This window comes from Nyctereutes procyonoides, unplaced genomic scaffold (assembly GCF_905146905.1).
Source record: "Nyctereutes procyonoides isolate TBG_1078 unplaced genomic scaffold, NYPRO_anot_genome, whole genome shotgun sequence".
Classification (NCBI taxonomy): Eukaryota; Metazoa; Chordata; class Mammalia; order Carnivora; family Canidae; genus Nyctereutes; species Nyctereutes procyonoides.
The window spans coordinates 1,084,417-1,099,976 of NW_026575141.1; the positions used below are offsets into that span (position 1 = coordinate 1,084,417).

Consider the following 15,560-nt stretch of genomic DNA (forward strand, 5'->3'; position numbering starts at 1 on the left):
TGTGGGAATTCGAGCCTAAGCATGAAGAAAGCTGCCTCTTCCTCTCATCCCTGCATGAGCCAGAAAATGCGGGCTCATCTTGTGTTTGGAAAGAATTCTGTAAAATTCAGCAATGTGCTAGACTAGGAAGCAGCTTCTGCTGCCACTGCAAATATTGTTCTTACAATTTCTGGGCTCATATAAAACAAAGCTGGATAGGTTTTTTTTTTTTTTTTTTTTAAAGGTGACTACTCTTGTTCACTGCAACACTAAGAGCCCACAGCGTTAGATCCCATTTACTAACCTCCAGCTGGGTATGGTGGTGGTGCGCTATATTGCAATACTCTTAAAACTTCAATCTCTATCAAAATTACTGGAGTGGGGGGTGGGCAGGAGCTGTTTAGAACAAAGGATTCTTGTAGGAACTTGCATTTCTCACCTGCTTGGGTGATGCTGACACTAACTTGCAGACCATGCTTCGGGTTGCACTGGTACAAAGTAGTGCTTCACAAACTCTGAATGTGCATGGAGATCACACACTGATACAACATAAATGCAGGTCCTGACTCAGAGGTCTGGTGTTCTCTTCCATGGGCCACTCTCCATGTACCAAGGATATAGCATAGTCCATTGGGGGTGGGAGAGAAAACTTCACTCGTCCCTCTGTTCACACGGTTGGATGCCCATTCAGCAGTTTGACAGGTAAAAGACAAAACCCTTGAGCATTAGTCTCCTAACGCCTTTTTTTTGGATGGAGACACAAAAAAGAAGTGAATTAAATGACATCCTCCCAAAACCCAGTGGCTGTTTCCTAATGTCTGGGCATGGAAACTTTGTAGACTCCTGTAGGTGTCTAAAGTACTGAAAGGCTATCCACGCAAACTGACTTTTTCCAAGCTCCATGTCCAGAATGCCAGATGCTCATTTCTCTCCTAAGAGATTTCTTTAATTTGAATCAGCATGCTTTGCCTTGCAACAGGTGGAAGCCATTTTGAAAAAAGAAAGAAGAAAGAAAGAAAGAAAGAAAGAAAGAAAGAAAGAAAGAAAGAAAGAAAGAAAGAAAACAGGGATTACACCAGAGGAATCAGGCAATAAGGCCATGAGGTATGTTCAATCCTGCGTTCATGTAGATACAGCACCAGAGGAGTGAGAACTGTAACATTTTAATTCAAGCATTACCAGCAATCTTAAACCTACAACCATGGATCCTGGATGGGGGGGGGCATGCACACATGTATCCATGTACTAAGGAAGCCATTATTAATTCATTCACTTTCGGTGATTTAGCCATTCATCCATTTATTAAATATTAAGTATCTCCTCCATAGTAGACACTGTTCTAGGAGTTGAGGATTTAGGAGAGAACCCCCTGTGAAAAATATTCAAGCTATTCCATCTATTGGAAGTGCTTTGGGCACCAAGGTGGGAGATGATTGGTTCTGTGTTCTACCTCTTTCTCTCTGAGGCAACATAAAGGAGTAAGAAATTTAGGGCAGTGTGTCCCTAACTATGGTGAGAGCCCAGCCCAGGCCTGTCCACCCCTCCTATGTGTTGTAGATTGATACTTTTATAAAATACAACAGAAATTGATTAATAAATAAATTTTTAAACCACAAAGATTTACAAAGCACAAATCCTTCTTTTTTGATTATTAGTTTCGATAGGCAATATCAAATTCCTTTAAAAGGAGGGAGGGCGTCTAAACGCTTACTCTCAAATTCTGTACATCTCACAGCAGACTGGTAACAAATAGCTTGCAGACAGGCATACTCCTCAGGCTACATTTTAAGTAGAAGTCATTTAGACACTGGACTCCAGGGTTAGGTTGCCTGGGTTTGAATTATAGTTCCAGTACTTGCTAGCTATGTGACTGGGGGAAAGTTATTTAATTTCACTATTTCTCAGTTTCCTCCCTGTAATAGGAACGCCACCCTCATTAAGCTGTTGCCAATACATGTAAAACACAAGTCAGCACATATAAAATAATCAGAATCGTGTCTGGCTCATATTAAATGCTATTAAAAGTGTTAGCTGCTATCATTACTACTACCTACTACTATGAATACAATTGATACTATAATTACTATCAATCCTATGCTATTGTTTTGGGCCAATACTCGCACAGTTGTTTCACCTATTAAGATGGTGTTTGTCATCTCCTCCTTCCAATGTACTTCCTTCCTTCCCTTCTATGAATTCGTGTCTAGACAGTGAAATTATGGATTCAAAAACACGTTATCACCCATGGAAATGCCCCTTATAACAGATTGTCTCTACTGCCCGATGCCATTTCAGGGAGGTAAGGACAAAGCATTCTGGGGTTCTCTGCATCTGCACATCATCAAACAAATGAAAGCAGCACTGAGACAGTTGTCCTTCTACTCCCCCCTGGAGAATTCAGTTGTGCTGATGCTGTGTGACACTGGGTGCTGCCTCAGGGCAAAGCTGCAACCCTTTCTTCTCTGACCAAATGACAGTCCAGCAGAGGGAATGGTTTCAAAGGACATTTTTATACTTCAAGTAACTATTTAACCCACTTGCATCTTTTACACATATATGTATTTCTCCAAACTCCCTTCTTAACAGTTGTTTTGGACTCTCAGCAAAAATTTTTGAGAATTACCTATTTTCTCTTCAGATTACTTACCTACAATTAGCCTAATAAAAATGTTAAGGTGATGAAAAGAAAGTGTTAGGGTGACATTAAAGAAACACTGAAACTTGACCATGAAAAATTATGTTTGAAAACAATTTATGATGATTATAAAGCCAGAGAATGTCTCAAAATGTGAAAGGAAAATAACCATCTCATTTATTTTTTTACATCTCATTATTCTGAGAATATTAAACAAATGTATTCATATGTTCTAAAATTTGCATTCTCAGAAAATAAAATTTTTATGAAGGAAGGGCAACAAAATAAATAAGAAAGCAGGTGTTTTTGGTTGTGACAACAAATTTGGAGATGAAAAAGTTGAAGGACCTTAGTTTAAAGATTTAGTCACATAGAATTCTATCTTGACTCAGATAAAGACAAGGCAGGTGAACTTGGAGTTCTCATCTAGCCTCAGAATGGAGTAATCAGTTTAAAAAACAAGCTGGTGATGAGGCTGGGAGCAATTTAATAAGACAGCAGTAGGCTGCCCCGAGATGTCATTTAGCTGGCAAGGTGTGGCCCTGACATGGCCCAGATTATAGTCAACTAGTTATGAGTTTTAATGTGTTTTTGCTTCTCAAGCTGAAAATCATGTAAAATACACCAGCATTTTCAGTATGCAGATATGCTCTATAGTACATCACTGCCTTTGTTTTCTTTGGAATTCACTAAGCATATTACACATATTCACTAAGCATTTTAAAGTTGCACTGTACTGCTAGCAGGGAGCATGACACAGCAGGGACATAAATATTGGAAGGTTTTCTGAATGAGAGGAAGTTAATTATATGGTCTGACAAAAGCTAGATACAAACAAGGTTTTGTCACTTTCTATTTCTCATCTTCCCACACCGACTCTGTGGTTATTTCAGACTCTCAAAACTTACCCACTGTGTCTACCCATCCATCCATCTATCCATTCATTCAATAAATTATTTATCAAACTACCTTTTTGCTACCTGGTACTGCACTATGCTTTTGCAACTTACATTCTATTGGGAAAAGACAGAAAGCTAGAGAATTGATGAACTAATAAGTATGGTGGTTGTGTTTAAGATGAAAATAGAACTAAAGAGTTAAAATAGTGACTAACTGGAGAGATTCCTTTGGGATCCTGAGAAAAAAAGAGAATTCCATGCAGATGATTCAGATGAGGAAACATTAACAAAGAGGTGGAATTACAGAGGTATGGACAGTACTGAAAGAAGCAACAAGGGATGGGGAGGTGCCCAGGGACTAGTCATAGCAGAAAGCTGTCATCAACGGGCAAGGGGCAGAAATGACATTACCAGAATCCAGTAGGAGCTGGGGCTAGGGAGCAGGTGTCACCTGGCAGGACCTCTGGCTCTAGAGGGATGCACCCAGAGCCAGGCCAATAATCCAAAGTGGAGAGGAAGGAGATAAGAAACAGCCCTAATCTCTCTTCTCTCACCTCTTCTAATTTGCTTCTAAGGCTTCTCATTGGCAGAAACAGATAGTAAATCACCTGGAAAGGGAGCTTTGATGATACAGTCCAGGGACTTCAGCTTCAGTGTTGGGTCTAGACTGGGGGTTGGAGGGAGGGAAGAGTGTAGAATAATCAGAGAAGGGGATGTACTTAGGTAGGACAGTCAGGAAAAGCTGCCCTGTGGAGGTGACATCTCAACAGGGACTCTGAGATAAAGTCCCAGCCTTGCAAAGAGCCCGTGGAAGGGTAATTCATGGGAGGGACAAGTAAACCCATGGCTTGGCCATTCTCGCTTCCTTGCATCCATACTCTATAGATCCTGCACAGGGAACAGATCTCACACAGGCCCAGACGATCCAAATGAATGCTTTCCCAGGTATGATGCTCTTATTATGCAAGCTCTGGGAGAAGCCTCTATTCTGGTCTCTCAATACCACAGAAGAGTTTGCTCCTAAAAAAATATGCTCATGGATGCCTGGGTGGCTCAGCGGTTGAGTGTCTGCCTTTAGCTCAGAGTGTGATTCCAGGTTCCTGGGATTGAGTCCCACATCAGGCTCCCCGCAGGGAGCCTGCTCTTCCCTCTGCCTGTGTCTCTGACTCTCTCTGTGTGTCTCTCATGAATAAATAAATCTTAAAAAAAAAAAAATAGAATGCTCATAACTAGAACACTTGCCTAAGAAAAGTAGTCTAGCATTGGTACTAACTCAAAAACCAAGGAACATACAAAAAAAGGCAGTAAGTGCAAGCCACTAAAGTAACTATAACTCCTTTCGGTTTACATAAGTTTTCTTCAAAGACCTCAGGTCTTCCACACTTGAGATATCCTTATCTTGTGCAACTTATATAAAAATATGCTATTGTACCCCATCATTTTCTCAAATGAAGAAATACTATAAGATACAAAAACAGTGTAATAATAGTTAATGTACATATGTGTAATAATAGTTAATGTACATATATAACTTAAGTTTATGCTAATGTTCCTTTGGTTTTATACTTACATCTGAGACATTGGCTAAAATGGATATAAAATAAATTTACCTCAAGCCTATAAATCCAAATAACTACTAACAAATTACTTCATTTCTGTTGCCTAGAAACCATTTCCTTATATAGTCAAAGTAAAATCTTTAATATTAACAAGATCTTGAATTAAATGATCTGACTTTTAAGGCCAGTTTGCTGGTGGCTTCAAATTTGCTGTGAGCTAGCGTACTTCTTTATGGTAAGTCTGCCGTAAAATGGCACAAGGGTTTCCTTGTTGGTAGTTGAGGTTTGGCACAGTAATTTTCTTCCCTTAAGTCCTTCCTACTCCTGGTACATACACCAGGGGAAAAGGAACTCCTTTCAGGATGAGTTCCAGGCAAATAATGAGGAGGTGCCTGCATGTTAATAGACTCACCATCTTCCCTATGCAAAGCCAATCACCTTTCCTTAAAGATCTGAAGGAATTTCCATTATCTCTACATTAGTTCTAAATTTCCCTAGTGCCGGTTTAATTTATTTCCTCTTGTTTTGTCTCTGGTGAATATAGAAACAGATGGTAATTTTTCTTCTCTTCTTTTTCTAATTTGTACTTCTTGCCAAGTCCATGAAAACTGCTGATAAAAATAATACAAAGTATATTATTACCTGCAGAAGAGGCCGCTGCACCCCCATCACCTTCATGGTGTCTGCATTAGCTAGGATCTTCAAGGGGTCAGATGTTTTGGTGACTCCTTCAATCTCCTTGTTGATTTCTGCCAAGACTTGATTGAGGAAGATGTTCTTGATGTACACAGTGAGAAAGTCTCGAAGAGGGCACTGTTTGGCTGGGCCAAGTCCCAGGGCATGCTCAATCTCCTGGATAAATCTGGAGGACAGCAGAAGAAAATGGTTGTCAAATACACCGGAAAAATAGTCCTGAAAATATCACAAAACACATATGGGTATTTCTAGGCTTTGGCCTCTTGTTCTATGAAGAGGTGAGGGGAAATTCGCAGCATTCTTAACAAGAACAGGTCATCACTTTATCATTTGTCTACTATTTGCTTTTATTTTTCTAAGTTATTTCACTAAATGAATAAAAATAGGACAAAATAGAAAATACCATTTCTACACTAAGGGGAAAAAAGGGAGACATCAAAAGATAATTGTATTAATTCAAGAAGGAAATAAGAATATAAGAAACAAAGGAAGGCATGATGAACAGAAAACAAATTATAATGCAAATTTAAAAGCACACCCACAAATACTGCATATTTCACTGAGGCCTTAATAATTGTAGTCAGAAATGTTTTTAAAAAAGGGAGATTTGCATTTCCCTGATGATTAGTGATGTCAAGTTATCTTTTCACATGGCTGTTGGTCATCTGTATGTTTTTGTAATGTTTATTCAGGTCCTCTGCCCATTTGATACGATTGTTTTTTTGGTGCTGGGTTGTTTAAGTTCTTTATATACTTTGGATACTATCCCATTATTGGATATGTCATTTGCAAACACCTTCTCCCATTCAGTAGGTTGTCTGTTGTTGTTTTCCTAACAGTTTCCTTTGTTCTGCAGAAGCTTCTTATTTTGATATAATCCCAATAGTTTATTTTTGCTTTTGTTCCCTTGCCACAGGAAGCATATCTAGAAAAATGTTGCTACAGCTGATGTCAGAGAAATTACTGCCTGTGCTTTCTTTTAGGATTTTATGGTTTCAGGTTTCCTGTTTAGGTCTTTAATTCATTTTGAGTTTATTTTTGTGTATGGTGTTAGAAAATAGGCCAGTTTCATTCTTTTACATGAAACCACAATGAAATATCACCTCACACCTGTTAGAATGGCTAAAATTAAGAAAAAAAAGAAACAAATGTTGTCAAGGATGTGAGGAAAAATGAACACTTGTGCACTAGTGGTGGGAATGTAAATTGTACAGCTACTCTGGACGACAGTGTGCACTTTCCTCACAAAATTCAAAATAGAAATACCATATGATCAATCACCCCCCTCCCCCCTGGTATTTACCCAAGGAAAATGAAAACACTAACTCAGAAAGATATATGCACCCCTCCCTATGTTTACTGCAGCATTCTTATAATAGTCAAGACATGGAAGCAACCTAGGTGTCCATCAATAGATGAAAGGGTAAAGAAAATGTGGCACATAGATACAGTGGAATTTCTATAACAGATTTTATTTACTTCTTGAAGAGAGAGGCAGAATGAGCAGAGGGGGATAAGCAGAGGGAGAGGAAGAAGAAGGCTTCCTGCTGAGTAGGCTCGATCCCAGGACCCCAGGATCATGACCTGAGCTGAAGGCAGATGCTTAACTGACTGAACCACCCAAGTGCCCCTATATATACAATGGAGTATTACACAGCCATTATAGATGAATGAGATCGTGACATAGGAGGCAACATGCATGGACCTAGAAAGTGAAATAAGTCAGACTGAGAAAGACAAATACCAGATGATCCACTCATAAATGTAATCTAAAAAATATGAATGAATAAACAGCAGAATCAGAACTATAAATACAGAGAACAGACTGATGGTTGCTGCGAGGGGGACATTTGGGGGAGTAAGTAAGTGAAGGGGAGAGGCAAATACAGGCCTCCAGTGATGGAATGAGCAAGTCACATAAGGAACACAGTCCGTGATATTGTAATAGTGATGTAATGGAACAGGTGGCAGCTACACTTGTGGTGAGTGCCGTTATAATGTATAAACTTGTCAAATCACTAAGTTGTACACCTGAACCTAATGTAACATCATGTGTTGACTATATTCAAATTAAAAAGAAAAAGGGAAGGGGGAGAGAGAGAATAAATGATACTCTTTTAATTCATGATGACTGTATGTGGGGAGGGAAGGAATGGGAAGAGGAAGGGAGGTAGGGACAAAGGAGAACTTCAACCTTATTTGTCATGATCTGTTTCCTTTACTGAAAACACTTAAAGCACAGACAGCAGAATGTGAGTAACTTTCCACGCTCACAGGTAAGTATGTACATATTTGTTACGTTATTCTATGCACTTTTTTTATTCTGGAAGTTCCTGCTTTGCATGGTTTGGATATGCAAAAATTTAAGTCCCTACCACTCAGTTAATAAAACCAGTCCCCCCAAAACAAGATTTAAGTTCCAGTTACTTGTATACTAACTGTGACTAATGGCGTAAAATGAAAACTCTGCTACCTCCTCAATCCAGAAATCCCTATGTAAATAACTGATGTTCACCATGCTCAATAGATCAATCATGTCACTTCTTTCCAAGTCTATCAGTGGTTGATAATGGCCTATTTGTTATTCAGGTCATGTTCAGGCAGCAAAGTGTGTAGTTGTGTTGTCTTCTTGTCTCCTAGTGAAAAACCCATGAGGCATTTTATAAAAATGGATAATTAAAAGAGGGAATTGGCCAAAAAAAGGATAGAACTACAGCAAAAACAAACAGTGACAATACTCGGGGTGAAATTGAATGGAATGTAAGTGGATTTACAGAAGAAACAGCTGGGAATGTTGACACTGCCCCCATTTCAGGGGCAAACACAACCTGAGGGAAGGTGAACTTATTCACCTCACCAAGCAAAGTCTTTGTGATGAAAGGGATGAAGGCATCGCAGAGGAAGTGAGGTGGCCCAAACTGCACACGTCTTGAAGATATTTCATGAAACTGAAAAGCAAAGAATAAAATGCTGGCAGATTCAGACTTAACCCAAGTAAGACATTCCACCAACACCTAGAAAAGATGTTCAATGTATCATAAAGTACACAATGAAAAGAAGGCGCAAGCACTGTTCAAACTACTTTAAGACTTTAACAAAACACTTCATTTCTTAATGTTTCTAATGTCAGAGAGTGCTAAACATGTATTGGTTTTCTTATTTTTTTCTTTTTTGGATACATTTATAACTGACAGCAAGGGAGTTTTTCATGTTTTGGCAAAAACTTGCTCAAGTCGAGAAACAACTGTGATTTTCCCCATTAATTAAGATTGCTTTGCATGGTGATTTTTTACAGCTCCAAAATACTATGCAAACAAGGACTGTGTTATATTTTACATTTTATTCGAAAAAAATGTAGAAGGGAAATCAAATCAAATCGAATCAAGTAAAGACAAAAACTGAATGATTAACTGGAAAGATATATTTGCAACTTCTATCACAGATGAGTTAGAAAAAAAACCAAACAATTTAGTAGAAAAAATGATCAAAGGACAAGAAAAGAAAATCTACAGTAAAAGGAAAACAATGGCCTTTAAGCATGAGAAAAAAATTCTTAATTTTGTTCATAATGAACACAATGAAAAGTAAACTACACTGAGATGCCATTTTTTTTAAAATTTTTATTTATTTATGATAGTCACAGAGAGAGAGAGAGAGAGAGGCAGAGACACAGGCAGAGGAAAGAAGCAGGCTCCATGCACCGGAAGCCCGACGTGGGATTCGATCCCGGGTCTCCAGGATCGCGCCCTGGGCCAAAGGCAGGCGCCAAACCGCTGCGCCACCCAGGGATCCCTTTTTTTTTTTTTTTTACATCCATGCATTGACCAAATTCCAAAAGTCTGAAAACATACTCTTTTGGCATAAGTGTGGGAAGAGGCATTCTCCTGCATTTTTGATGGGAATGAAAAGCAGTACAACTCTTCTGAAGGGCAAGTTGGCATCATCATTCAAAATTACAATTGCATTTTCTTTTGACCCAGAAATCCCACTTGTGGGAAATACTTCTGACAGCTATAAGTAAATATGATTACATAGAGCAGTGTAGCATTGTTTTCACAGCAAAAGACAAAACAACTAAAAAAAATTCATCATTTACGGATGAATCAAATAAACAAATAAAAGTGTATCTACACATTCGAATACTGTGCATAACCTCAACCCCGCAATGTGGATGCTCTCAATACACTAACGGGTAAAGATCTCCAAGATAAATTGTTCAGTGAGAAATGCAAGCTGCAGATCAATATTTAGTAGTACTCATTACACTGACCTTTCTGTAAAAATTATATAACCTCATTTGTTTGTTTTCTTATAAAGACGCCGTAGGAAGACTCACAAAATAACTAACCAAAGGAAGTACCTGTAGGAGGAAGGGATGGAGTGGGGTCTGGAAGTGAAGTGGAAATCAGACTCTTCCATTATAACTTTTAATAATCATTTGACTTTTTAAAAAGATCATATTGGCCTTATTTAACAATTTATGAATCAGCATCCTAGCTAGCAAACAGAAAAGAACTCTTGTAACCATTGAATTTTTAAAGACTGAATGTATCAGCTACTCAAAATTAAATTAGAAAATATTAAAAAATTACCTACACATATGAAAGAATGTGTTTCATAAAATGCTTCCTAATTGGACCACATTTAAAGTTTGGTGCATAATGTTCTTTAAGTGTAGCTGTTTTGACCTAATAAAGAGTTTCCTTTACTCAATAAATAAATACATCATGGTTAATCTTGCGTATTACCAGCTTAACATTCCATTAACCTTTTGGTCTAGGGGGGTATGTGTGTATGCATGTGTGCACGCGTGCATATGGCAGGGTAGGAGGAAGGGAGGGCTTATACATATAGGATTATCACAATGATAAAGTAAGCCAAAGAATGTAGGAAAGAAAACAGACATTGAAAAGCCATGAGAAACACTAATGAGGCTTCTTCTTCTTTTTAAGATTTATTTATTTATTTATTTATTTATTTATTTATTTATTTATGAGAGAGAGAGAGAGAGAGAGAGAGAGAGAGAGAGAGGCAGAGACACAGGCAGAGGGAGAAGCAGGCTCCATGCCGGGAACCTGACGAGGGACTCGATCCTGGGACTCCAGGATCACGCTCTGGGCTGAAGGCAGGTGCTCAACCGCTGAGCCACCCAGGCCTCCCGAAAACCACTGTTTTTAATTTGCTTATGAGTAACCACACCAAAGACCTTTTCATTTCATAATTTTCTAATATTATGGGACTCAATCATCAGAATCCCTCCTTATGCTTTTCAAAGGGACTTAGAAAAAGAGTCTTCTGAGAAATACTTCCTACATTTTCAAAACCTTTATCATTTGTTAGAAACAAATTCTTACCAGTTAACCTGCTCCTAAACAGTGGCAGAAGGCTCTAAATTACCCACATTTTCTTCTTTCCTAGTTCTTTATTTGCCTTTGGGGTCCTCCAAATATGAAACAGCTCTGAGCAGCACTGATGGAGGGGCAGGGCTCCCATCGCTTTCAGACAAATGATTTCTTTCCAACGTGAATCTCTAAATCCCTACAGCAGGCACATCAGTCTAGAAGGACACATCCAGGTTGATGCTGTCATCTCTTCCTCAAGGGGACCCATTCAACATGTGTCCAAATCGGCTTCCAGGGCGGTGCGGGCCCTCACCGTGCAGAAAGCATGAAACGTGTACAAGAGAATGAAAAAAGAAAAAACGCAGCTGTCTGATCAGTCCGTTTTTACTCTCATCAAACAGGGGAAGCAAATACATGAAATGGGAAAACTGCCCTTTCCTGGGCAGGAAGGACACAGGAGAGAAAGTCTCCTATGCAGCCAGAAGGGAAAGGAGACTCAGGGTCACTGGCGAGAGGAGGGAACCAGAGGGGCCCCAACAGAACACTGAGAACAGGTTTCCCTGAGGCTGAATCCCCAACATACACTGCGGGGCACGTTATTTAGCCTCTCTGGATCAAAGAAAATTGTTCTGCTGATTCAAGGAGGAACGTGAAAGTTAAGTACCCAGTACAGAAGGTAGCACCTAGTAACTGATGGTTAACTGGTCACTATCTTTGTGGCTACCATCAGTACATGGACCCTGATAAGATGGGCACAAGGAGGCAAGAGCAATATATTTTCTGATTTTTTTTAACCTTGTCCCTTCACCTTCCCATGCCTGCCCATAATTGGCAATTTGGACCACAAAATAAATACTTTGACTATTTTAAGAACAGACTGATGTGGGAATGACCAAAGCCCCATGTGGCCAGAGGTCAAATATGAATTGTTCCTCCTGTATCCTCAAAGCCTAGTGGTACTTACTCTATGGCTAGCACATAGTAGGCTCTCAGAAGAAATTTGGTGAAGGGAGTACTGAATACAACAAGCATTTCCTTTAACTTCAACCTGGAGTTCCTGAAACGAAGGTGCAACCTCTGTGACAATGCCTTCCTCCCAAGAATCTGGACTAGAAGTCCAAATAAAATATTAAAACAAGGAAGAAAAGTCTCCACCCCCCAGGTGTTAACAGTTGCCTCTTACTGAAGGAAGGTTCTCAAGTTCTTCACCACATTCCCAGCATTGTTTCTTTTACTTTCTACAATACAGTTATTGACACAACTTTACATTCTGCTCTTTTGCAGAGTATTATAAACTCATTCCATCACACTAATGAATACAACATTATTAAACCAAACATCTATTAGGGAATGTGAAGGCTACCTACCCTCTGGTTTTATTATAGATAATCCTACAGTGAACATCTTCATTCTGCTTTTTTTTTTAAGATTTTATTTATTTTATCATGAAAGACACACACACAGAGAGAGAGAGAGGCAGAGACACAGGCAGAGAGAGAAGCAGGCTCCATGCAGGAAGCCCCACGTGGGACTCGATCCTTGGACTCCAGGATCATGCCCTGGGCTGAAGGCAGGCGCTAAAGCACTGAGCTACCCAGGGATCCCCATTTTGGTTTTGTTGAATTACCACCACAAGTTATTGGGAGAAGCTCCTTATCATTTTTCATGGGCAACTTGACATTTTATTTTCCCCCAGATTCTCCACAATGTATTGCATGGCTCCTTTTACCTAGTAAGTACTTTAAAATTGGTCTGTTGAATGGGAGACAGGAGAGAGAGTCAAGGGTGTAGAGGCAAACCATCAAAAAGCTCAGTTTTTCCAACAATGCTCCTAATCAGCTCTATGGAAGTAAAAAAGCACTGAATTTTTAACAGCAAAAAGAATCTCATTAGGAAAGAAAACACTTCACTTCAAAGTTAAGATGGAACACAGATGGAACCCCGTCAAAAGAGTATTATCTAATCTGGTGAAGTGCTTTCACACTAGGGACTCCCATCCTGTAAATGATGAGAAGGCAAACACAAAGCCCAGGTACATCTATGTACATGGAAAGGAGGAGAAGGAGACTAAAAAAAAAGTAGCTACAGAATGCCACATGCAGAGCATCTAGTAACAGGATTTTGAGGAACCTTATTCAGATCAGCCTCCTAAACCGAAGGCTATAAAGTAGGATAAATCAAAAAAACAAATGCAAGTAGGCAACAGATTCTAATGGCACTTGAATGTCTTTAAGTACGGATCTCATTTCCAAAATTCTAATATTGCCACTTGTAAATATTTAAACAAAGGATTTCTTTTCAAAACACTGTCAACTAGGGGGCCTCCTAAAATATGGCCATAGGCAGTACCTATATTTTAAACTTGCTCTTTCTTATAGCAACTGTGTGCATACATGAGCACATACTACCTATACATGAAGTAGTATTCTCAAAATTTTTATCTTGGTTTGATTTCTGTCCAGGGAAATCATAAACTAATTAAAATCTCACTCAAGCTTCCCAAGCTCCAAGGTTGATCCAGCCTCCCTGCCACAAATTGTTTCATTGCAAAGCTCCATTTCTTCCATTTTATCTCAGCCTGGAATTATGGCTGCTACCAGCTGGAAATACTGTTGAACATGGAAGGCCTATATTATATCTTAGAAGTTGCAATGGGAGTAATGATATTTATTCATTTGAATAAAAGTAGTTAGAGTAAATATGTATTCCTAACATTCACGCTCTAGTGAGTTTTTTAAGTTTTACGGCCAATATTATTAGCAATGGGACAAGCTGATATGTACCTCCTAATAAGATAGAGAATGGCACAGCATAACTTCTCTGATATTGTCAAAAACGTATAACTTAAACACAGTCATGAGGAAACATCATTTTTCCATAAAACCAAAACACAAAATCAGACATACAGATTTCAGAAAATTCGTATTTGCCTGGCTTTTGGGGCACAAGAAATTCAGTCATGTTTCTCCCATGAACAGTATGTCAGCTTATTGCTAATCACAATATAATGTATACATTTATATATAAATAAATATAATACATAATACATTTATATATAATGTATACAGTTAATGTATACATTTGTATATAATCTATATCATACAATATATTAATTCTTTTCACTTTGATATATTATCACCTATGGTTTTGGTATTTTAGGCTGCATAATGGACATAAAATATTCGTCTGAAAGGCTGAAGATTTTTCTCATGATCCCATGTATTGGAACCAGCAGAAATGTGTAGAGGGATTTATCCCTCTGACCACCCTCAATCTCTCCGCATTATCATAATGTTCTACTAATGTACCTTCCAATATAGACGCTCTGCAGAGATGTACCATGCTTACCTTCACCAAGAAGCTCTGAATCTCTTTCACTACAAAATAGCTTTAAAGCCATTTAAAAAAAATCTGAACCATCTTCTTCATTTTAGTCCAAACTTTCTATGTGAAAAGTTGCATGATATTTACAGGCCTGAAGAAGGTCTGCTTAGGTGCTCAAGCATACTTAACCATGCTCACTGTGTGGTACTCTACTGTCACATTTAATATTTGCACATTTAATAATACCACATGACACAGATATTTATAAATGTGTACATTAAAAACTTAGCAATCAATAGTGATGCACGGTTCATGAGAGAGACATGGAATGAGATGCTTGTGCTTTTATTTTTTTATTTTTTATTTTTTTTGCTTTTTTTTTTGCTTGCTTGTGCTTTTAAAAGCCAGGATTCTGAATCTGAATTTTCTGAAATCTGCACCTTTGATTTTGTGCTTTGGTTTTCTGGCACAAATGCAAACAATAGCAGTAACAACAACCCTATAGCATGAATAACACAGGCGTTAGAAAGACAACATAAAATTATGGTCCCCCCCCCCCCGCCAATCCACAAAATAGAAATAATCTTCAGACACACAGAGAACGGAACATTGAACACAAATGCAGAACTTCCCTGCAGAAATATGGGCCCATGGAAAATGATGCCAAGGAGTAGTGATAACAGAGTCCTGTGTGCTGATGACACTTCTCCACACTGGCTTCTAAGAGAAATAGATTTTTATGAGAGCACAGTATACTCAAAATCCCTGCCATGCTTGATTTGTACGCAAGATAGCAATCAATAACCCATAATAAAATCCATTCCTAGGCATGAGCCTATCCTTGTACAAAGAGCTGTAACCAGTTAGGGATCCCTGGATGGCTCTCAGCGGTTTAGGCCCTGCCTTTGGCATGGTCCTGGAGTCCTGGGATCGAGTCCCACATCAGGCTCCCTGCGTGGAGCCTGCTTCTCCCTCTGCCTGTGTCTCTCTGCATCTCTCTCTGTGTCTCTCATGAATAAATAAATAAAACCTTTTAAAAAAAAACTGTAACCAGTTAGATGGAGTACTAAGGTAAATGGGCCTTCAGAATCAAACCCGAGTTGAAGCCACGCAAAAGGCCAGAAAC

The 15,560-nt window shown here is 38.8% G+C and overlaps 1 protein-coding gene across 2 annotated transcripts in view; it reads right to left on the minus strand.

Moving 5' to 3' along the window:
- The window catches only part of EXOC4 (exocyst complex component 4), a 746,310-nt gene that overhangs the window by 213,766 nt on the left and 516,984 nt on the right, over positions 1-15,560 (minus strand). For both annotated transcript variants that reach the window (XM_055307533.1, XM_055307534.1), the window contains exon 11: positions 5,715-5,934. In XM_055307533.1, coding sequence (XP_055163508.1) covers positions 5,715-5,934 — 220 coding nt within the window. The remainder of the gene's footprint in view (positions 1-5,714; positions 5,935-15,560) is intronic.